At 29.6% G+C, this 25672-nt stretch overlaps 1 protein-coding gene across 12 annotated transcripts in view; it reads left to right on the top strand.

The window, feature by feature from the left end:
- LOC143239029 (uncharacterized) overlaps positions 1-24153 on the top strand; it is a 72141-nt gene extending 47988 nt beyond the window's left edge. For 2 of the 12 annotated variants that reach the window (XM_076479766.1, XM_076479764.1), the window contains one exon: positions 7626-15689. In XM_076479766.1, coding sequence (XP_076335881.1) covers positions 7626-7882 — 257 coding nt within the window. In that variant the 3' untranslated portion in view covers positions 7883-15689. Of the gene's footprint in view, positions 1-296; positions 5993-7625; positions 15690-15746; positions 15983-16444 lie in introns of those variants that run through there. The other 10 variants (XM_076479768.1, XM_076479765.1, XR_013020919.1 and 7 more) reach the window with 9 other exon arrangements.
- The last annotated feature ends 1519 nt before the right edge of the window (positions 24154-25672 follow it).

Genomic DNA, 25672 nt, shown 5'->3' with positions numbered 1-25672 from the left:
TTTTGGACAGAACTAAAAAATGTAGTGTGCACTCTAGTTACTCATAATCATGTTAAGTTTGATGGTCATAAAGCATTGAAAAAAATGAGTGAAGATGTGATCATTATCAAAGAGAAATTATGCATTTGATAACAATTCAGTTTTCAAATAAAATTGTTATCAATTACAGTGTTATCTCTGGAAAGTCATTAATCCATTGCACAGTTTTGTAAGAAATTTATTGGATTTATATTTTTTTTTAGAAGAAATCGAGTCTGTAAAATTCTTTGTAAAATGGTAATTGTTTTGGGTTTCAGTCAGCTACGAACCAAATAAATGGTACCTCCACCCTAGGAGTTTCCCTGGACAAAGAGCTCGAGGTTATAGAAGTTTATACTCTCATCTCGGAGAGTGGAAGAAGAAACCTGTGTGCCCACACTGTGCGAAGACTTTTTATGATAAAAGTACTTTAAACAGACATGTGGCCACGAGGGCTTGTAGAGGCTTTAGAGAACAACTCTGATCAGTATCTCAAGTCTCATGCAACAAAATCAGCTTTAGGAAGAACCCAGACAAACCTCATTCTGAAGTTTGGATTTGTAGACATTTAGGCTTATACAAAATAATGATGTTGTTGTATACATGGGAGTTTCATTTGGTAGAGTAGTTTTAGTTGCTGAAATTTATAAGATTTGTGGATAAATTCCAGTACATGTAATTTCTGAAATGATGATACCAATAACTGATTTTTAAAAAATTCCAATCTTTGTCAGAGGAAAAAGTTGTCCATTGTTGTTATTTAGTGTGTGTATATTGTTTTAACAGTTTTATGGAAGAGGTATATATATGGCTTACTGTACTAGTAATTGTTGAACTGGTCCAACTTCTGCAAAATTTTTCTGCATCTCTGAAAATTTTGCTTCATTTGATAATGAATTGAAATTGACCGTGGCAAGGTAAATAAAAGTATCTCTAAAGAAAGAAAGAAACAACTTACACAAAGAATTTACTTGTCAATGTAGTGTTAATTGTAAAAGCTTCTTTTCTCCTAACAGGTAAGAAGTAACATTGAAACTGATTTTTGTATTATGGGAAGTCTCTTGTTTTTTATATGTATAAAAACTAAAGGGTGAGAAATGTGTATGTAGATGCCTGTACTTTCAGCTGAAAGAAATATTTATAGAGTACCTTTAATGAAAACACACTAAAACACAGTTCTTTTATTAAGAAGACAAATATATTAAGTTGTTCTTAATATCCACATTTCTGTCATGGTAATGATATTTAGATTTTATAAATAGTGTATGATTTATTATTTATAATAATGACAAAACTGACACTTTAAGAAATTATTGAAAGAAATAGTGTAATTTATTAATGTGGTACTGAATAATATAGAGCCAGATTTTTGTGTATGAAATATCTGTAATGTGTTTTGAGCCTTTTCAAATTATTTTAAATATTATTCTAAGTGTTGTGCTCAAAACATACTGTTGTTTATGAGTGATGCAGTTTTCAACAGATAAGAATGTTACTGCATATAATAAAAGGCTAATTAGCAGGTTTTTGCATTTTTTTTTATATGTATTCTTTTAATGACAGTTATTTGAAAGTGAACAAGAAACTATGATTGTTATGTGATTTTAAAAACCTGAATACTAGTTTTAATTCTCCACAAGCTAATTTGGTTAGTCATTGGATCCTGTATGTCATAAACGATTAGTGACATTAGTGGTAAACACAACACAAAAACAGTCTGGTGGTGGAGAATGAAGGTGTACATCACTGTGTTATGGCACCATTCTCCAAAAGGATCTGCTGTAGCTGCTTACTTATGTGGAGCTGTGTACCTCTATGTGCATTCTTACTGAATTAAAAAAAACAGTGTAGCAACTAGTTTAATACTATTCTATAAAGAAGTGGTATCTCATGTTTGTGGCATATTTTCAACATGTATAACTGTATCAACTATCTTAATCAGATGTCATGAGCCATTGTTCCATTAATATCGTTAACACAAACATAGAATAGTTTAGTCAACAGTTATTAAAGTGAACTGTTCAATAGATTCTCACCTAGTTGACTTGATAGGTGATATTATTAGTGATGCAGTTGTCATATAACACAGTAGCAATAGTTTCCATCCTTACTTGACCTATTAGGCTTAATAGCTGTGTGTATTACTTACTTGTGCAGTATCAACTGCAACCCTTTTTATTTATTTTATAGTTTTTGTTTTTTAATTTCCTATTTTAAAGGGATTATTCATCATCGGTGAAACCATGCTCAACAAACCTGTTGCAGAAAGATATTATTTAATAGGTTTAGCCTCTTGTTTAATTATTTTTTCAGTTGTGTCTTATCTGTGAAAATCAGTTCATTTAGACGTATATTATTGTGCTTTTTCGTAATAACATTTAACAGAACCATATGGAACAAGTGAAAAAAAATTACTTTTGGAGGTTCTTTCAGGAAATAGTCATTTATATCCAAGAAATTCTGAGCATAAGATATTGGAGAGTTGATTTTTTTATTTTTTTAAAATACAATCCATTTTGTGGTATTTGTGATGTTTCTATGATGGGTTATAAATTTTGACTAGGTGTTATTGTGAAGATTCATCACAAATGCACTTTGTATAAACATAACATTATTTAGAAATTTAAAAGATTTTTGAATGGGATGAAGGAAATATGAATAGTAATAAAAAAGGGCTAGATAATGTTCAGTGTGGTGAATAACAGAGTGTCATTTTTCTTGATATATGTTCAAGAACAACAAGTATAGCCTTGTTTAATATTTCAGTTGTGAATTCTTCATCGACGTTAAAATAAATTTATTTTTGAAAATATTTTAGAATCATCATGACTAGGAAGAATGTTGATAGCTAAACAGTAGAGGGTTGGGATGAAAACTTGTGACAAATTCTGAGGGACAGAAGGGTATAAGAATATTAATGACACTATATCTGCTATGGCCATTATGACCAGGAATATTGTTACAATAAAGATAAGACAGTGTTGGGCTCTTTCTGGCTGAGAATAATAGTGACAGATGAATAAAAGATAATTGGTATTATTATGGTCAGGAATTGTGTTGAGAAGTGAAAAAGTGTGGGATAATTATGGTTGGGAACAATGTTGACATGTGTAGAAAATTGTTCAGATTGTTCTGATAAAGAGTTTTGTTGAGAAGTAAACAGAAGATATTGTTGAATTTTTTAGGGTCAGGAGTTGTTCCTGAATCCTAAGTTGAATAAAGTACAAAACTTGAATTTTAAAAAGGATAAAATTTTTAGTAAGGAAAATTCATAGTCGTTGCTATTCATTTTTAGGCTTGTCTTCTCTCTCTCATAGTGTAAGAGTTCTAATTAAATCTAAACATGAAATTTTAAAAAAACAAACAAAACATTTTATTCACTAAAGCTTAGATTTGCAAATATGTTATTATTACAATCTTGTTGGCTTTCTAAATTCACTAAATATACATTCATTTATTATATACCAAACAAAATATACTTGGGTCTTGTTACCATTACATTATTATAAAGTTATGGCTTTGTATATGTATGTGATAGAAATAACTAAGCGGCAGTTTAAGGGCTTTTATGTATTATTCTTTTAAATTCAAAATTTATCCTGTATCTGAAAATGAATAGCTTTAGAAGTAACCCTGAATTTGATGGAAGACTTGAGTATGTCTACGGATTTACAACACTAAAATCAAGAGTTCAATTCCTCTCGGTGGGCTTAGCAGGTAGCTCAATGTGGCTTTACTTAAGGAAACACACACACTCACTTGAGAATGTTAACTGTTGTCAAGTGTGCTTGTGAAATAAGTGATGCGTTTACAGTATACAAGTCCTATTTTTAATTTATTTATGTCACTGATATTTTCTTTTGTGGATGGTTAGCTAGGTGATGTATTTACTAATCATTATAATAGCATAAGACAATATTTATTTGAATATTTGTAGAAAGCTATATTAAGATTTCCTCAAGTCTTGTGTATTCCTCATATTTTGATGTTTTAGTAGATAACTTGCAGTTCAAGATTGACATTATAGATGAAGTGAATAAACACTACTTTACTTAACATTAGTATCAGACATAAAATATTGGTATAATTTGCTCATATCTTGTAAAGGGGAATTTTGGGAATTTCAATGCATTTAATTAGATAAAAGAAAATTAAACAAAATTGTTTTATGACAATTGAAACAGGAAGCTGGTTCAAGATCTGATGTTTGAACTGGATTTAGAAGCATACAGAAGCATTTCTGTAATAATTACGTGTTGGTCTTAGGAAGTGTTTGATTACAAGATGTGTAATTATTAAAAAGATTTTGCTCTACAGAGGGTTGACTATATTATATTAGAATGGTTTACACATTTTGCCATGTTATCATAGATCTATGGCATCATGTCTAATATTGCTCTGTCTGATGACCTTGTCTACAAATTTTGATGCTAACCCTGCAGCCTAGTTTCCATAACAGTTTATTTTTCATCATAAGACTGTCTTGCTCAAAGTATTCCACTGCTTCCTAAAGACATTCTATAATCAGTTTAGTATAAAGAAGACATTAGTTTAATAGTGCTTATTTTAACAAGTAGATCAAACAGAAATCTTTAGGTGCTACATCAGGTAACATGACTGATATGTCCTCATGTGGAATAACATGAGTACCCTTTTGATTCTCCAGTTCCTTGAGCTATACTATAGTTGAATGGGAGGTATGACTTTAATTCTTACTTCAGTGAATGCATATTCTGTGCCTTATTTCCAAATGAAGATCCTCCTTGATTATGTTGTGTGGGACATGTGGGTAGTTTTTCCCATTAATCTTTACGCTCAGCTGAAATGAGGTGTTCCACTTTGCTTACCATGGTTAATATAAAACTTCTTGCAGGTCTCTTTGTGGATGGTTCTACAGCCCCAAGCTGATTCATATTCTTTTGTTATCCAGTGTCATGAGGTACAAGGGATATCCCAGTATTGGAACTTTTTCATCTTCTGTCCAAACACATTTTTATGATTGAGTATATGAATATTTTGTGTCAGAAAAAGCTGTTATACACCCTAAAAAAAAGTGTTCAGTTTTTTAGTGACAAAATGTAATTGTGTGTGGTATGAAAAATATTTAGCCCTTTGTAATACTTTACACAAAGTTGTAAGATTTACTGAAATATATAAATTATTTTTACTTCAAACACCATAATACTCATAACAGAATAAAATTTGTAGCTTTTCTGTGTATTTCAATCAGCAGAATAAAAGTTTGTGTTTTTAGTCTATATTAGGGTTCATTGTTGAGTTAGAGAATATATATGATTCTTCATAATCTCAACTACTAAGTGTTAGCAAGTAATTTAGTAAGCCAAGAATTTTTTACACCCTGGTGGCTGGCCCACTTAGCAACTGTATAGGATGAGCATTTTCAGTAATGGCTATTCAAAATTATGAGTCAAGTACCCTAACCACCAAACCATTCAAGTCCTATAGCAAAACTAAGGTTAACCAATGTTATATATACATATATTTGTTTTTATTAGTGATAAAATACATTCTCAGAAAAATATAAAAAATTATCAAGTTACCTTGGGTATAGCATTTAAAAGCTGTAGCATTGCCAATCACATGTACTGGAAGAAAAAACATCAAATACAAATTGTTTACATATTCATGCAAACATACGTAAACACCTTATTTCTGTATCAGTCGTTGTAACAATTGCTAGAATACAAATCTTGTATATATATTTTTCTCATATAGTGTTCATAAACAAGTATCATCTTTGTTTTTATTTATTCAGAGAGTTTATTTTAAGCTGTGATTATTATTGATGAATTACTAGGCTGGCAACCATGTTTTAAATTTTCAAAACCAACAAAATGTAACAGATAATGTGTATGAAACAATGCATCAATCTCTTGATTTAACAGTTATAACAAACTTATTATTTCTTTGTATTATGTCAAGATGTTTAAGAAATAAAAGTTTCTTTATTCATTTAAATGTGCATTTAATTAGTGTAAAAAACGTCAACAACTTTATGTGTGGTTTTACTGATAAATTTGAACTTTATAATTGAATATAAAAATTTGCTGGCTGAGTGATCAGATGATTTGTTTCATCTGGTACACTGTAAAGTCAGATTAACCAACCTGTTTAGCATGGTACATTGTAAAAACAGTGAATTAGTATCTGGATTTAACATTAATGGTTATTTAACTTTTCTTTTGACTGACTGTTGTCAAGAAAGTGAATATGTTATCTATTCCAAAAAGTTACTTTTCTTATCTTCTGAGCAGATGTTTTTATTTTATACTGAATATTATTAGTTTTTTATTTTATGAGTTATATTTTGTGTTGATAGATATTTAATTTTTTACAATAATACCTACTAAAGAAACTTTGAAATAATGCCCAAATGTCAACGAAAGATGTCTACCACTGATACAGATTTCTTACAAAGATTGCAGAATTGTAATAATGTTATGTTATAATCGAATTGTAATAATGTTTTGCCGTATAAAATTTTTCTTATTCCTTTAACTCTCAAGTGTTCCAGATCCATCTTAATAAATATTTTTTAATATAATGTTAGTATACTGATAGAACAGTGTTATTTAACCATAAAATCTCCAAGTCAGTATGCAACTAACACTTGCAATTGCATTTTATGACTTTGTAGTTCGCAGTTAAGTAATATTGAATAAATCAACACTGAGTTGTATGGTACCATATATATGAAGGAGAAATAACAAAAATCTTTATAAGGTTGTCTTTTACTCCCAGAAGTACAAAGGAGAGGACTAGCCCATAAAAGTAATATTTAGTATATTTGAATGTCATTATTTTGTAGTTAGTTAATTGCTGTAGTGAAAAATAATTGTTTTCATGTAAATCTGCATGTGAAAATGTGTTGAAATTTTCATGTGTGTAAAGTTTTTGGGAAAAATGACATGATTTTTACTCTACAATTAAACTTTTTTTATCTATCTATCTTCACACAAATATGATAATTTTAATGTAGTAACAGACCATTTTGAACTTTGCAGTAGTGGAAGTAAAGTTACATTTTATTTGGTTAATTATTCCCAACAAACTTAAGTGTACAACAATAGGGTGCATTTAAGTAGAGTATAGAATTAAATCATGTTACTTTCTGTCTGTATTCATTATATGATAAATTTTAAAAAATTAGAAGTACATTTTATGACAAACTTTTATTCTGATGCATAAGGAAGAGTGTAGAAAATATTTGTTGTATTGTTCACATTAAGACAGAAAACATATACAGCTACCTTGGTGCTTATTGTGTTATTTTACATTCTGGATTTGAGAGGAAAAAACTGAAGAAAGTATTTGTTTTGAAGAAGTATTTGTACTAAGTGAACCTCTAGAAGATAAAAGTATTTCATACTTTGATTAAGAAATGTGGATACTTTTGTTTTCATCTATGCTTTGTGAATATCCTTCATATTTATATACTGAATGTTAAACACTGTTACAGTGCTGGGAGTAAGAGAGCAGGTAATTTATTGGTATTCTAATGTAATAATATATATATATGTAAGTAATTTGCTTAAATCTCAGACTACTTTATCGTGGTGTAACATACCTGTTGTTGTGGTTGATAGGTCAGGATACACTTCTTCAAAGAAGTCTTCATCTTCTTGGAAACCATCTTGGAGCATTTTTCCCTACCAGAGGCTTCTTTACTAGGCCTACCTGTCCATACTGCTTCAAGCAATTTTTCAACTCTGGAACTCTGAATAGGCATGTGGAAATCCATTTCTTGCGACGCAAGTATTACCAGTGCCAAGAGTGTCCCAAGCGTTTTTCTTGGAGGAATGCACTGAATGCCCATATCAAACGATGTCACTCTCAGTGCTAGTTACAGCAATTATGTATACTTTTTTGATGAATTCCATGATTACTAGTTCTTGCAGACTGTTGATCTTGTTGCTGATGTTTTGTTGTTTCTTGAATGATTAGATCTGAGGAACTTAACTGTTTACTTTGGATTATTTTTTTCACTACTTCTCTAGTCAGGAGTACATACCCATTGTATGCTTAACAGAAAATATGACCTAACATAGTATAAATGGTTTATGATTAGGTTTCTGTTCTAAAGTACATTCTACATAATGTATTAACTTGTAAATAGTTCAGTTCACAATACAGATTATGAAATTGCACATCAGTATTGTACTAGTTTTTAATTTTTAAATATTACCTGATTTGATTGTAAAAATACTAAGAAAATGGCCATTAAACCTGTTAGGCTAAATAAAGATTTATTATCTGCAGAATGAAATTTGTGAGATGTTTATTTAGTTTTTGGATGTGATGTATTTAGATATTTGTTGATACAGCTTTACAGTTTTGTGGCCTATGTTTAAGTGATATAGTTTTGTGACTTTTGTATGGCCTCTTAGCTTAGTGTAGATACAGTCATGTGACTTTTATGTGGTTTCACAGCTTGGTGTTAATTGAATCTTGTGGATTTTGTATGGCCTCACAGCTTGGTGTTAATTGAATCTTGTGGATTTTGTATGGCCTCACAGCTTGGTGTTAATTGAATCTTGTGGATTTAGTATGGCCTCACAGCTTGGTGTTAATTGAATCTTGTGAATTTTGTATGGCCTCACAGCTTGGTGTTAATTGAATCTTGTGGATTTTGTATGGCCTCACAGCTTGGTGTTAATTGAATCTTGTGAATTTTGTATGGTCTCACAGCTTGGTCTTAATTCAGTCATGTGGATTTTGTATGGTCCCACAGCTTGGCATTGAAACAATCTCATAAGTTTTCTTTATTTTCTCAAATTGGTGTTTATTAAGACTTTTACATGGCTTTTATAGGGCTTTAGCTTGGTGTTAATTCGGTCTTATGAGTTTTGTATGTGGCCTCACAGCTTATTGTTAATTCAGTCATATGTCTTTTGTATGATCTCACAGTTTGGCATTGATACAGTCTTGAGTTTTGTTTCTTTTCTCAAATTGATATTTATAAAGTCTTACAGCTTTTGTTTGCTCTCACAGATTGTGTTGATACACTCCTTAGCTTTATGTTTAAATGGCAAGGTGTAGATGAAATTATCTCACCACTCAAATTATATTGCATAGCAACAGCCTGCTAGGTTTCTCAATCTTCCAGCAGAAAAAAAAGGAAAACCAATATAAGTTTGCCATATTTTATAAAACAGGAGTTTGTCTTCTGATTTGTGTGCTATGTTTCTTTATCATAACTTTGTTCTCCATGTTCCGTGTAACAGAAACTTATCTGTTTTTTATAATATATTGGCTTTCCATGTTCAATACATTAGCAGCTTTTCATATGAAATGTAGGTACTTTCCTCACTTTGTAACAGAATATTATTGTGTTTTAAGTTGTCATATTTTGCATTTATGGTGCAGGGATCATTCAAGAAATCTTGCTTTGTCCATGCCAATAAACCTTTAAAGGTATGCTGAAAGGTTATGTCAAAGATTGTCTCTAAATCTTCCAGTATTGTACTAGTAAATCTATTTTTTATTTTTTAAATTATGAAGTGAGTAAATAATGCATATTTTTAATGGAAATTTGTGATAGTCAAAGGAGTTTTAATTTAAATGGCTTAAACACTGGAGCATTGAACTAATAATATACACTGCTTGTGTTCTGTAATACACTGAAGTGTATTATTTGCTCTGCAGTATTGTATGTTGTGAGTTTTAAATTGTGCCTGTTTGTTCAGTTTTATGGTAAAATTATATGTTGTTTACCTAGTAATAATGTGTTTCACGATTCCAGTATGGCTGTATTGTGGGTGGTATTTGTACTATGAATTTGTGTAATACACTTTTGTGAACTATAAGAGTGTAGGTATTAGGTGAGAGGTCATAATTTTGTTATAGTATTTAAGGTATGGATGTTTCAAATTGTCTTATTTTCTTTTCAACCTTGAATGTCTGATAAGGTTCCTCACTGAAATATGTATTTATTCAATCAGATTTTTACGTATAATACAGGTTAGTAGATAGCAATGCTTACCTTGGTAAGAGGCAAAATAAAACTTGCAATTTTGCTCGGTGGTGAAGTGTACTTCTATTGTTAATTTTAAATACACAGTACTGTTACCTTCATTGTAATTGTAGTTTATCATAAAAGTATTTTGGAATGTTTTTGTACTTACGAAGGTATTTGATTTTGTCTGTAACAGCAGTCCTTCAAAAAAGAGTGTATGTAATTGTTGTACTAATGAGAAGTTAGGTTATTTTGGTAACAACACTCAGGAAATGCATACATGTGTTACAAATGAAAAGACTTGGTTAACTTCATTTTCTTGAAGAATGTGTAGTTACTTAAGTATAGTGATACTTCTAAGGGAAACAAAAAGTTTTACTTTCAGTGATTAAGTGATTCAGTTACCTTGGTTAACAGTCTTTATTTAATTAATCAGTATTTATACAGAACTGCAGAATTTTAAGACTGTATAATTTTTTTAAATGAAGAGTATGTTAAAGTGATTTTTTCTCTGTGTTTTTAAAGTTGTATTTATCAGTTGTCACTTTTTTGTTTCAGCATTATATAGTTACCTAAAATATACTAGTTAATATAGCAAGAGAAGCCATAAGATAGCTTTTACAGTTTCTTTGACCAGTGCCAGTCCTTATTGAACCATATTATAAGTAGTTATAAATGTATCACTGTGTGTAGAAATTATTTTTAAAAAGTTGTTAAAGCCAAGCAGGAGGGAATGCAATCTTTTAGGCTATGTTGAAATATTTAACTTTTTTATTTTGCTTTGATGTGCAGTACATTGAAATATTGTTTCAAAGCCGTCTGCTGTGCAAATATCATTAAGATGTTGTGCAACTGATATGCTACTGTAAATATTTTTTGTACATGTTGCTAGTGTGCTAAAATGTTGATATAAACTGTAGTTGAATAATGCTATAGTAATGCTCTCAGGGAATTTTTAGGCCTATGTAAATCTTTTGTGGTTAATATTTTAGTACATAGTTTGGTAATATTGTAATACAAAGTAATGCATTTATCAGGGACTACTGTGTAATTATTGTTCAACATGCGTATTTAAACTGTGTAAAAGATTAATGATAATCTTAGAAAAATGAAAAGAATGTAGAGAACAAAATGATGTTGTATTTGTATGTTGTTATGTGTTAGTAGAATTTCATGTAGTTTAAATAACACAAAAATTGAGTGTTCAGCTTGAGTAGTTGACCATCTGCTGATCAGACATCTGTGTGGGCAGCCAAGTGAGTCCATTAAGTAATGCCATAGAAAAATTGAAGATATTAATTATCAACTGTGTTGTATCTGTAAATGTGTTAATAGATTAGAAAAATTAAACTGGAAACTTCAACTTCTGAATATTGGATATGGAAGAGAAACATTGTTTTTATGATGAACATCCTTATAGGCTTCATTGTATCTCGTTTTTATCCAACTTGAATCACTATAAGATGTGATGCCATAGGCAAGCTTTGATGCAAGTTATTCACCTCTATTACTGGAGCTAATAAGAACATGATTTTCAGTTTATCAACTTTATATTAATACTTGAACCATTAAAAACATGCAACAGATTGGAAAAAAAAAATGTTTTAAACGATTTTTAGAAATGTGCTTTTTTTAATATTATTTTTGTATTTATTTTTCCACATGTTGTGCTGTTTGTATTATTATTTTCTATTTATTTTTAAATTTCTTCAGAATTTTGACATACTAAATCCATAATCATTCTATCAAAGGTACCTTCCAACAGTACTCTTAGAGCTAAGCAAGACATTCAAAAAGGTGATTTATTTTATCATAGGTACCTTCCAATTTTAGTTTTTTTTGATAAGTGAATGAACTTTTTCAAAACTATTATATATGTAACAAAGGACTTTTTTGTTGCCTCAATTTTTTTACATTATATCTTAATTTGATTATTCACTGAATAACAAGGTAGCTTGAATTAATTGAATTAAGGAGACAAAAATGTTACATTTTTCAAAAGGGTATAAAAGTGCTTTTGCATTTTGTGGAATTTTGATCCACATGTTATGATAAGCTGTTATTTTATTTATGTTTATGCAGAATTTTGTTATCTATCATGATGATGTCATTAAAAAACTTTGACTACTTTAAAAACTGATTACTTTGCTAGATTATTATGTAATAAAAACGTTTTTGTTTTGTTTTTGTAATTACCTGACCATAAAATGAGGTTAATTTCATATAGTTAAATCTTATACAAAATGTTAAACTTTGGTGGTATTAACACTGCCTAGTTCACATAACAGTTATTGTCTTATTATTATTATTAAGTGAAAGTAACTTTTACAGACAAGGATCTAGAGGGACAAATAAATCTGTTTGTGCTTTTTTCTGTCTAACACAGTATCTAAGTAATTACAACATAACCTATTTCTAGTTATTAGTACATTTTTCTATATGATTTTATTTAGAAAATATTCTGTTACTGCTCAACTTGGCATGGAAAGACTTGAAAAGTTTCACCATGGTAGTTTGAATGTATCCTTTTGTTTTGTGTATAAGAATGGGGGTTTGACTTACTAAGAAAAATGCATTATCAGCAAGTTGTTTCCATTGGTAAACTTTTCTATTTTATACTTTGCTCAGATTCAAACTCAATATGTCTCACACACACACCAGTTGAGGTTTCTGCAAACTGAACTAAAGAGTTAATCCCCAGTGCTTCACAATAAGACACTTTGTAATAGTCCAAGATACCTTATTATTTCCATATCACCCTTTTTTAGGTTTATGAAAAGGTCCCATCTTGGGCACTAGTTTTCCTGTGGTAAACTTGTTTTGTATTTCCTCAGCCCAGATTTTTGGGATATGCCATTTAGCATTTGCTTAATGAATCACTTTTTTTAACATCTCAAATTACAACACAAGTTCATATGTTTTTACAATTACATTAATATACAGTTTCTGCCTTAACATAATGCTTTGTGGGTTCAGTCATACTATCATAAGTTTGATGACAAAATTTGTTTACACAGTGAAATCTCTTACTTGAAACTATGAGCTTTTTATAAACAATTCATAAAAGCTCTTTTCTTTAACTGACAGGCTAATTTTCTATTGAATACCTCTTTCTCTAAATGTTACCTATGGGAAGTGTTGAAACAAAGAGAAGCTTTTAGCATTTCCTACAATGCACAAGGTTTTATACTTAAAAAAACGACTTTAATATGCAGATTAAATAAATACCTTGCTAAACAAAATATACAAAGGCAACATGTGTGATCTAATTATATTAAAATATGCAAGAATTTTAATTAAGTATTAATGTTATTGTTTGAATTTGTAACAGAACTTTAAATGATGAGTACTGTTATTATCATGAAAAGTTCCAGAATGTCAGATTATAGAAAAAAACATTTTCTTAAATTTTTCCTACCAATTAAGGTTGGATTACAATAATTGCATTTATTGCAGTTTTTTTTATTAGAGTTTTAAAAAAAAGGTGTACCATAAATGCATGAGTAACCAAAAGTTGTGTAGATGTGTCACCTAATTAGTTGTTACAGATGAGGCAATAAAACTGCATACACAGGCTACCCATTTACTCTGATTCATGTAGTTCTAGTTCACCTACACTTGCCTGGTCTCTCCCATACTCAGTTGTCTCAAGAGACTGTTGTCAGATACGTAAGAAAAACCAGCATGTTAAGCAAAGAGCTTTATGTAAAGGACTCCTGCTGTTTTATCCAGCCAAGACATACATCAAACAAAGTGTATATGGTATGCATATTGTGCCAATTTTAGCCTACAGGGGAAATTTATTGCATAATATGCGCACAATTTTTTCATTTTTTTGAAATCTCAGTATTGGTAGTGCAACTTAACCCAATAACAGTTACAGTGTTAGTATTTCATTTATCATGTTTTGCCAAATGTTTCTGAAACTTGAGTTGTGTAACTAAAAGTATATATAATGATATGAAAGGAAACTTTATTGAGCTGTCATACTTTTATTTACTTGTGCTTAAAAGAGTTTTCTATGTGTGAGTTAGGAATGGGAACATTGAATATAATGTTTTTAATGTCTCTAGCATTGGTAACAGCTTTTCTCTATATCTTTAATACACATTCAGCTGTTCTTTACAGTGGGTAATTGTTTATTGTGGTGTTACACATTATTCTGAAGTTTTGTTGGTATTAGATTTTGAAAAACAAAATTAGATTGAACATGTGCAACAGGTCTTTATGTACCTTGCACTCTGAATGTGATGTGAAAATATTCAGTTTTGACAAGACAGTGCAATACATACATACACACCTCTAAAGATGTGCAACAATTGTATAATAGCTCATGTTAACCTTAGGGGATATATTAAAGAAACTCTTCATGTAACCAGATTTAAATAAAGCAGATAAATAAAACTGAAGTGTAAACTACAATTTTGGAGGAGTAAATTGTACCTTAATAAGATATTTGTAGAAATATCTCACAGCAGAAAATGGTGAATGGTAGTTTTAGATGTAGGAAGTTTTTTTTTTACCTAAGCCCACATATCTGGTCTCAATGTTTGTAAATGTGAGTATGTTGTTGTTGTTTTTCTATTCGTACAAGTCATAATCTGAAGATAGTATCGTACTGAGATACACATTACCATTCTCATATAGGTAGTGTTGTACTGAGATACATGTTACCATTCCCTCATAGTACTTTGTAACTTTGTGCAATTGCTTTTGGCATTGTTGGCTAAAATGTTGCTTTATATATATAGTATACTATAAAACATTAAAATTATATATATTCAAATCTTCTTTTCTGGTTTTGCCAGTTATTCACATGAAAAACATGCTACTTTATTAATGCAGGTTATGCAGTTTGACTGAAGTTTTCATGCTATATATTTTACATTCATTTATATTGCACAGAATAAATAGTTTTAGTTATTCATCAAACATAGAAACTAGAAAATTGTCTTTGGTTACATATTCTAATTATGATTAAATTAGATATTAAAATCTCCAAACATATCTCATTCCTAGTAATTAAAATCTGTTTTGTTTCTTTTGGAGGATGAGACTAGGTGTCTTCAGTGATTATTAATAAGGTTGCTCTGAAAATTAAAAAGAGTTGAGAGTGAGTAAATATGTTTCACTCCAGGGTATTTTGTATAGAGCTGTGCTCTTTTTTTTCTTTTTTAAAAGTTTCTAGATTTTGGTGTTTTGTTTGAAAAATGCATAACTGTTTTTCATAGCGCATAGTTTAAATAAGTTGAACTGCCAGTGCTGAGATTTCTTGTTCAAACCAAGAAAAAATTCACAAGAAGTTTACAAATCCCAAAATAGGCCGGAAAGAAATTAAATTGTTGTAATTTAACAGAGAAAATTTTTCTGTATATAATTTGGTTTTCTATGCAGTTTTGTGAACACTAAATTATGATACTGATGAGTATGATAAAAAAATATAATGATGTCTCAATGTAAAATAAATAAAGGTTATTCTTCATTCAGACAAGAAAATTGTTATATATGACACATCTAGAATTTGATGTTTTGTGTTTGTATTGTAAAATATTTACTTAAAATACAAAGTAAACACTCATTTTAAAATAATGAACTAAGGGATAATGTTGCCAATGCTTAGGAGCTTGTTTAATATTGTTAACTAGTTGTTACACCTGTATATGGAAGTTATACAAGCTAATAAAATTCAATAGTTGTACCTATTGTTTGTGTGGATATCACTTACACAATCTTACTTAACATTTGTGTTCAGATTAATAACAAAACATTGCATCAAAATCTTGGTACTTGAGTCCCAATAATCTTTAGTAATAATGATACAGTAAGTGTAAATATAATCAGTAACTACAGATTTTATTGTACCTAAGAACTAACTCCAGGTAATTTGGTTGAACTGTATAGACCTGGTTTTAGGACATGCAAGTTGAAGTCAACAGTTTCTGCTTGAATATCTCTGGACACTGACACTTAGAGCATAGAAAAGACTTGGTAATTAGTTGGCATGAATTGTATGAAAAAAAAATTTAAGTCTTTTTCTTCTTTTTTTTTTTTACTAAGTATATTTGATTTTGTTGTCATCGTTTTTGTGACTCATAATTTGCTGAGCTCAGCCTTTATGCAAGTTTTACACAAAGAGATGTACCTTAAACAAAGAACACTTATAGAGTATGTTTTTTTATATGTCGTAACGTAACTTGAGTAGTAATGAAACAAGTTATTTGTTATCAGATTTTAAAACTGCTAGTTTTAATGATAATTATTACTGGTTCCATTTTCTTATTGTAAAATAATTTAAATCAATGTCTCTTCTATGGTGGTGTGATCTTAAAACTATAGTATTCTAATCTATGTTATATGTAATTCTCTGTTTTCCAGTAGCTGCATTATTTAATTTTTATGTTCAGTGTGTAAACAGACGATCTTCATAATGACGCCATTGTTTTGTTTCAGTAAAACCTCATCAGGAAGAAGGTATAAAGGAGGTTATTTTTGGAAGAAGTGAATCTGACATGTGTATGATAGATGTATCATATTTTTCATGCAATTATTGCCCAAAAAAATTTAAAGAAAAACGACTGTTGAAACAACACCTGAATCTTCACACAGAAAATACTTTAACATGTGAATACTGCAGTGCCACCTTCCGCTGGAGATCCCAACGACTAAAGCACATCAGGAGTATCCATGTGTAATTTAACTTGCTCCAAGATTTATCCTCGATAGTATGTCTAAAATTAATACACACACATTCTGTTTTGTTTTTTCATACAAATGTAAGTATGTTACTTTGTTTAGATTTTGGACTTTAATTTCTGTGGCACATAAGGTACTTAACTTTTATTGTTGCTCCACTTCTATCCATACATCAGATTATTTCCCAGATGAAAGCTTTAATAAATTATGAACAAAAGATTATGCCCATCCTATGAAAATAAAAAAAGGCTACGTGTTTGGTCAATACAGTACAAAATGATGATTTGAAATACAAATGTGTGAATATCTAGGTAGAAAATTAATCTCAGTTCTTATGATAAAGGTGAAGATACTGTACAGTAATGTATATTTTTAACGATATAATAATAATTTATCTTTTATTGATAATTGATAAAGTATGCATTGGTTTAACAGGTACAGGATAATTGGCTATGTGATCATATTTTCATTTAACTAAGGATTTTATGCAATAAATGTTTTTACATTTGTTTAAAAATATAATTTGCTCAAATCTGAATATTTGCTTACTCCTGTGGTAGTTAACATGTATCTTTTCAATTTCATTAAACTTACAATTGAACCAATGGTATGTTAATTGGGAATCTAGATTTTTTCTTGTATTTTTAACTGTTTAAGAACATATATTCTTCAAACCTCCACATTTTGCAGTTATATACAAAATGAGTAATATATAATGTTGTTAAGAAAAAAAGATTATGATTGGAACTTTTTAGTTTTAAAAAGACATACAGTGTAACATGTTGAATGTAAACTTGTATAAACACTTGGATGACTTAAGTACACAGCAGAAGTGAATTCAAAGCAATAAATTGTTTTTTAATTGACAAGTGTGATATCAAAAGGAGATATCTGTGTAAATTAATATTCCAACTGTGGTTATAATTTCTACAGATTTGATAGTCAAAAACTGGTTGTTGTTGCTGTTGTTTTTTAAAAAATTACTCAGAAGAAATGACTCTGTTGAAAATCATTGAAATAAATATCTGATAATTTGTACAACAGTTGACAGATGTGATAAACATTTACCTTCTTCAGTTTCAACATGAAATCATGACCACAAATTAAAACATTATTTGGTCACTAAAACTATAATCTCTAATGCAAGATGAAATATGAATATGTACCCTTTAATCCAAAATGGCATACAAATAAAATATATCCTCTAATGCAAGATTGTTTAGTCTAAAAATACTTTAGTTGAAAAATTTTATTTCTTTATTTCACCTTTTTCTGTTGCTTCAAGATAGTTTTCTAACATATTGTCAGAAACCTTGTAGTTTGTTCATGAAAACAACCTCAACAACAAAATCTTTGTGTATATGTGGTGTTATTTATGATACCATGATCTTCATACAAAAATATTATGCTTTCATCTTTAAATGCTTGTTAATTATTTCAATTTACAATCTGTGTTCAAATTTTGTCTTTTTTAATCATGGGAACATAAAAACATGACAGTCAGTCTTATCACTTGTTGATAAACAGGGGCATTATAACATGACAATTAGTCTTATCATTTGTTGGAAAACAGGAAACATTGTAACATAACAATCAATCCTATTGTTGTTAAACAGGGAGCATTATAACATGACAGTCAATCCTATTATTCATTGGTAAACAGTGATGCAAGAGTTGACAATGGATGTCTTTTCTCTAGTCTGTCAGTTAATTAGGAAAGGCATTTGTAGGTAGCCCTTAAGTAGTTGTTTGAGAAAATTGACAAACAAATCAAGTAAATGAACTGTGGGTTTTAATGTAAAATTGCCTAAATATTTTATTCTCAAATATTATGCCTTCATTGCTACAATGCCAAAATAATTTTTCTTAAATATGTTCTTATAAAACTCCTGGTCAGATTTCATTGCTATTATTTTCCAAATGCAAGATTACTAGAACTTTGAAACAGTTGAGAAATGTTTTGCAAATGAACCATTATGTATCTCAAGATGATTTAACTGACTACTGTTTTGAATTTTAAGATATACAATTGAAAGAAATTGCCACACATACCATGTTTCAAGTATGTGAGAAATAAATGTTAAAGAATGTTGAAAGATATTAACTATGCTGTAGTTATAATGCATTTGTTGTAGATTATACAGTAAGTTGTAGAACATTTGGTTCATGACCACTACCTGTTAACTGTGTACTATTGAGCTGTATGGTAAGTGTTCAGGTGGAAACAAGGGTGCTCAGAAAAGGATTCCTTTTCTTCACCTTACATGTAATTAAAAGAGAATATGGAAGAAAAAATTAATGTGTTTTGGGTTTGTGTTTCTGTGTACAAGTAAACATACTAAAAGAAGGAACATCTGTCATCTTTACACTTTTCAGATTTCTCACTGTAGTTGTGATATTGTCCATACACTTTGCAACTTTAACATTTGCTTATTGATTTGTTAAAGCACTAGACAATATCTGTAGGCTTACTTATCACCTTGACAACAGACACAGTTTTCTTATTACATTTAAAACATTTGCAGACTCAAAAACACGTGTACTTAGTAAGTTAGTGAACAGTATGCTAAGGTTGCATAGTTTTTTATTGGTACAGGAGTAGTAAAGTTGTGCTCTTGAAGAGATTTTAATTTTTGCTTTTTGTACTCACAGTCAATTCAATAATAAAAATAGCTATCAAATATACCTGCAGTTCTTCCTATGTATATGTATAAATAACTATATATCTGGTAGTTAGAGAAGAAGGCTACACTTTATGTTGGCAGCATTTAATGAAAATGCTACTGAACCTTCACTTTTACTGATATGTTAGACTGATGTGCACAGCAATGTAGCTTTCATGATCATTTATGAGCAGTAATATTATGGCCAAAGCAGGGCTTCTACTGGAATTGGTATTTCATACAGCAGCTACAATATCTTTCTTCATAAATCTGTATCACAGAAAGCACTGTTTGAGCTCATGTACACAAAGGTATCAACATAACTGTATATTGAAGTTCTCAATTTCAATTATCATGCAATCAGTGACAGTTCCACTTTGCTATGTTCCCTGCAAAATCATTCATTCCTACTTTTGATACAAGCCTATATATATTTTTGTGCAATGAAAAATGGTTCCTATGAAATCTTTAAGGCTGTATATAAAGATCTGCTTCCATTCTCTGGAGCTAATGACTACACTTGTTAGTAACTGCCTAATTTTAGTAATAAAGTACACAAGTAACATTTTTAGATTTTTAGTAATTGATGAAGTATTGTTGTCAGCAATTGTACTAAGAATTCAATTACTACTGATTAAATCAAATTGAATTTATTAATTTTTCCTGGTAATGGCATAAAGAAATAATTCATGTGTTTAGTCCCTTGTGTATTTACACAGTCTCTTTCATGGTAATCTCTTCATAATTTCCAACCCCTCCAAAAGATCTGTTTCTTTTGTTGGGCACTCTTCCTCTAAAATTTGCTCTCTTTTTTTTTTTCATAACATAAAACTTGCACATGTTTAACTGAACTCTGACTTTACATGAAAGTGACACTGCACTTCAGTTTTAAAGTACTTTGTTGTTGGTCCAGTGTTCTCTATAGGAAATTATGGAAAGTTACTTGTAATATACCAGATGTATCTACCTAATAATTAATACCCAGTAAAGATTTTTACATTTACAAGAACTGTTATGTACACCTTAAACAAGTTAGTTCAAAATTAATTTTTATTAAAAGTAGATACAGGTGCTGTCAAACATAGCTTATAATCATACTTAAAATTTGATTGATGAACATTTACCTCATCAAGTGTCCCATTTGATAATAATGTTAAATTGAAATATTAAGCCTAATGTAGGAAGTTTGTTCATTTAAATACACATTAACAACAATCAGCATATCTTCAGTGGAACATAATAATGCAATCAATATTAATCAACAGAAGTATAATATAAATATGAAAAATTATATTTTTCTCCAACATAGAAATCTCATAGATGCAACAAATAGATTGTTTACTATATCATCTTGATGAATAATGCATAAGAACTACCAGTAAGTAATAAATACAGAAGTGTCAACCACTGGAAAATAGTGTATTGTTGATAGTGTAAAGAAAGACACCCTGATCATTGTATGTATGTTCAACATCCTTAAAAAAATGAGTGGATTTTACAAAGTAGATATTTGTTATGGTAAATGTGTTTATAATAAGTCTTTAACAAAAACAACAACAATAATATATTGAATTTTTTTTACAATACTAGTAGTAATGCAAGATGATAAGAATAAAATGTTTTTCAGAGCCAGTGAAAACATGATTCCATCTGTTATTTTACTGTCTTCACTTGTGTGTGAAATATCTAATATTTGTTTTTTTTTAAATATACTTTATATGGTTATGATAATAGCTTTAGGTGTTTGTTGCGAATGTTAAAAAGTTTTAAGAACTGAATTAGTAGAATTTACAAGATTTGTATGCTTTTAATATTTAATTTTTTTACACTGTATTTTGTCAGCATCAAAAAAACCATAGTCTTGGAATATTGTTTTATAGCATAACAAATATTTTAAATCTATAATCTTAAGTTGAATAATTATCCAGTAATATATCCCATGAATTTTGCACATCAAATTTTTACTTCTCCAAATTTTTGTATGTTTAAATTTTATTCACAAAATACAAAATAATTTGACCTCAAATTATTTGGAAGTAGATAGAATTAATTATTTTTCTAACTTAAAATTTGTTTTCTCCCTTTTAGAAAATAATTTGGATTACATATTTGAATCTGCAAACTTTGGAAGATTTTTGACAGTAGGAACTCGTACCAAAATCCCAAAACCTTTCCAGTGTCAGACTTGTAGCAGGTTTTTTGTCTCTAAACCATCACTTCGAGTCCACATTTACCATCAGCATAGAAAAACAAAGATGTTTGATTGTGAACTTTGTGGGAAGAGCTTCACAAGAAATCATACCTTGCATAAACATATTCAAGTAGCTCATGAGTCATTTTTTTGAAAAATATTTGTATGTTCACTAGAAACCATAGTGGTCAGTACTATTTATTCTAGAAAATGTTTTTTTTTAGAAGACATCAGTGGTCCTAGTGTTAAATGGTGGTTTCAATTATGTTCTAGGAAACATCTTTTTCTTTTTTTTTAAACATACTCGTTATAATCTTGAACTGCAACTGTTTTTATATGAAAATTAAGAATTTATTTCTTATACTTGGGAAAATATAAAAACTTGGAAAGATATATTTTGTATTTTGTTTATTGTTTTGATATACAAAATCCACCAGGTTGTTTATTTCCATCCTTTGATTACTTTCTTTACCACTATCATATATTTTATCTAAAGTCATTAGATTCACACTGTTTATTTAGAATAATAATTAATAGATCTGACTTTATCCATATTGGTGCTTAATGTGGAAGAATAATAGTTGGTCTTAATATTTTACTTGTTGCCTCCAATTCATGTTAATATGCAAAAACAAAACTATTTCTTCACTACTATGTTTTCATTTCACATTTTTAAAGATAAAGATAATAAATCTAAAGAAGAATATTTTTTGAGCAGAGCTTTGACAAAAAGAAAAATTTTCACCTTTTTTTTAACATATATTTTTGTTTGTTTTTCATATTATATGCTGTATATATGGTACAGATAGTATACAGAGATGACTGTCTATTAATTAAAGTCTGTAAGTTATTCTTTGCTGCCTTTTTTTTTCTCCAACCTCTTCATTTAAGCTTCAGACTTGAAGTACTGTGTTCAAGGAACAGCAAACATTTTGAAAGAAGCATTTTTTAAAGAACTTGATATGTTACTCTTTCATGTCAGCAGTAATTTATTTTTTTTACTCCAACTTCATTTTGTGGTAAGTTGTTGTTGTTTTTTTTTTTTTTTTTTTTTTTTTGCCAGTTATATGTAGATCAAACATGTATATATGTTGCCCTGAGTAACATATAGTTTCAAGAGCTAAAATAAATATTTTTTACTTTTAGGCTTTTCATCAAATTTTATAAGCCCTGGAATATTGAACAGTGTCTCTGGAGATGGAATTTCTTGTGATATCTGCCACAAGACCTTCTGCTCTCGTGCATCAATGCACTCTCATCGTTACTTCCAACACAGAAGCTCACGGAAGTTTCCTTGCCTGCAATGTGGAAAGGTATTCACACGCAAGCCTTCTTTACAACGACACCATCGTTATTCTCACATGATATTGGAATACTAATTATTTTGCAGGGTTTTCTTTTTATTGCTTATGCCTAGTTTTTTGGAAGAGATACATTGATTTCTTGCAGTGCTGTTACTGCTTTTTAGTAAAACAAGTTAACTAAATTCATAGTGTTAAAAAATTTTATGTCTAAAATCTTGGAAGTGAAACAAGTTTTTGAAGCCAATTAATGTTGTGGTCATATATTAAAATGTTTATTATGTAATCCTGAATGAAAATAATAATGTATTTTTCTTCCCTTAAAAGGTACTTCTGCTGAATAGTTTCAGTTTGTAAAGTTTACTACAGTAACTTGCTCTACTGGCCTTATAAATCCACTGTATTCATTTGTTTTGGTTCTTATATATGTAAACTTCTTGACAATTCTGAAAAATGCAAATAAAACTTGAATATATAAAGTTTTACAAAAATTTGTAAATTTGGAAAGTTTTCAACTATTATTATGCAAAGTTATAATTAGACAAAATCACTGATCCATTTTCTTTTGTAAACAATGTGAATAACTAAATAGCTAAAGCTAAAAACAGCATGATAAAAAACTTGGGAAAACTTATTATAGCTTTAGCATGTGCATTTCCTCAAAGTGCTTTCATAGCGTTGAATCTTTTGTTAACCTTTTCATTAGTTAAGGGTTTGTTTGTTTAATGCAACAGTATTTATTCTTAACTTCTCATTATTGTTATGAGTTTCACTTATAAGTGTTGGTTTTTTGCTAAAACCACATCTCAAAGATCCACTAGTGATGTTATCAAAATACTTTATTTATTCAGAAACTGTGTGAACTCAGGTTATTATTAAATCAGAAGTCTTCCTTTCTCAGTTTATAATAAAAATAATATTCTCAACTAAACCATTCTTTGAGAAAGGAAATGATTAGACAAAATTAAACGTTCTAAGTGTAGTTGATAAATGTTTTGTCAGATCAAATAATTTATTTGTGTATAATGGATGTTTATAAGTAAACTGATATTTTATTTGAGTTCTCTGTTGAGTTTCGCAATATTCCTAAATAATTTATCTTAACAGTGAGTGTTCTCCTCAGAATAAGTGAACATTGTATACAAACATAATGTTAACAGAGCAATCTCTTTCCCTCATTTCAGATGATGTTTAGTGTGAAAATTAAATCAAAGTAAATTCATTTTCCCCATTTTACAGTTTTTGTGGTTTTATTTTAATGATGTAATGTATTTCTTCCAGCTTTTAAAGATAAATAAATATGTGCATGCAGTACAACTGGCTTCAGTTTCATTAATGTCAAGTGTTTCTTTTCTTTATAATTGTAAGTAAAAACAGTAGCAAAAAATATTAATAATCTGTTGCCACATTTAGGTTTAATGGAATGACTTTTTGCTGTGATTTTATTATTCTGTGCTCTTAGTTTGAAACTCAAGTCAAAATGAGTAGCACAATCAGTAAAAATAGAACAGTACCTACTTTTAAACACTTTAGGATTAACAGTGTGGACTGAAACAAAGTTCAAACTAAATGCCATTGGGGTTATCAACAGGTTGGTAATGAAGTGAGTGTGTTTCAGCAAATATTTCCTAAGAATTATGAGACATCTTTTGGATCTACAAGATGGCACAGCTGTTTTTATCTCATACAGTTTAAACAACAAAGGTGTAAGTTTTTTTAACTATTATTTGCTGGTAATAGAAAGATCTTGATTCTTATTAACATAATGATTTTACAATTTAAAGAAATTTCACAAAGCCAATGATTTATGTGCATATAGTTGTTGCACAACAAAATTGTTAATTTTTATTGAAGAGTATATAGAAAAATCTTTTTTTTTTATATTAGTACATGCAGTATATAATTTTAAAAAGATATTTGTAAAAGAAAGTAAATACATTTTCATTTTACATTTTATTCTATTCAAAGATACTTGGCTTAACATGAGGAATATTGTATTTAATTTAGTGTATTGATCACAACTTTTTGTTTAGATTCAACCAGCCCCTGCATTTTTCAACATTTTCTTCTTCTGTTTCATTACAAACTGAACATTTCAACTTTCTGCCTACATTGGTAATACAGTGACAACTGCTCAGGTAATGATTCAGATAAAACTGTCCAATCTTATTGAACAGCTGAATTTATTGGCTTTCACTGTAGGTGGTTCTGTGTCATCAGATTATTGTCTTATTATGTTAACCACTGGTGTTTTTATCCAAATAAAACATTTTGTGGAATCATCCTAAAAGGGTATGTTCAACCAGTGGTTTATATCTTTCTCATCAGAAGTTCCCTTTTTTGAAAGGGTAAATGCTCTGAACCATATTAGGTGAAGATAAGTTTAGTTTTGAGAAAATTCTCCCGTACTGTTTTCTTTTTCACTATACACAATACGTTATTTACCCCTCTACAAAGTACCAGGCCACATTGTGCTGCTGAACATATTTTGCACTTTCATAAAGAAAAAAGAAAGAAAATTCCGTAGCAAGTATTTAGTTTTAGAGAAAGATGAACTTCCCGACTGGGGGTGTTCAGGGATATTTATATCCCCCTTCGCCCCGTTCGTGATAGAATTTTAATGCTATGAGAGTTTGTATTTAATTTCACTTAGTACTTTAGCATATTGAATGTTTATGAAGTTGACATAGTAAAGGTAGCCTCAGAGAAAAGCAAGAAAAAGGCCGGTCGATTGAAGGCAGCAGAGCGAAAGCAATCCAGGCTTGACTTGTAGAAGAACGAACAGAAGCAGCAAATCAATAACACATTAAACGTCCCTTGTTCAGGGTCA

This window comes from Tachypleus tridentatus, chromosome 13 (genome assembly GCF_004210375.1).
Source record: "Tachypleus tridentatus isolate NWPU-2018 chromosome 13, ASM421037v1, whole genome shotgun sequence".
Classification (NCBI taxonomy): Eukaryota; Metazoa; Arthropoda; class Merostomata; order Xiphosura; family Limulidae; genus Tachypleus; species Tachypleus tridentatus.
Note: the sequence above shows the minus strand (reverse complement) of the source record. Positions and strands in the feature narration are given on the sequence as shown.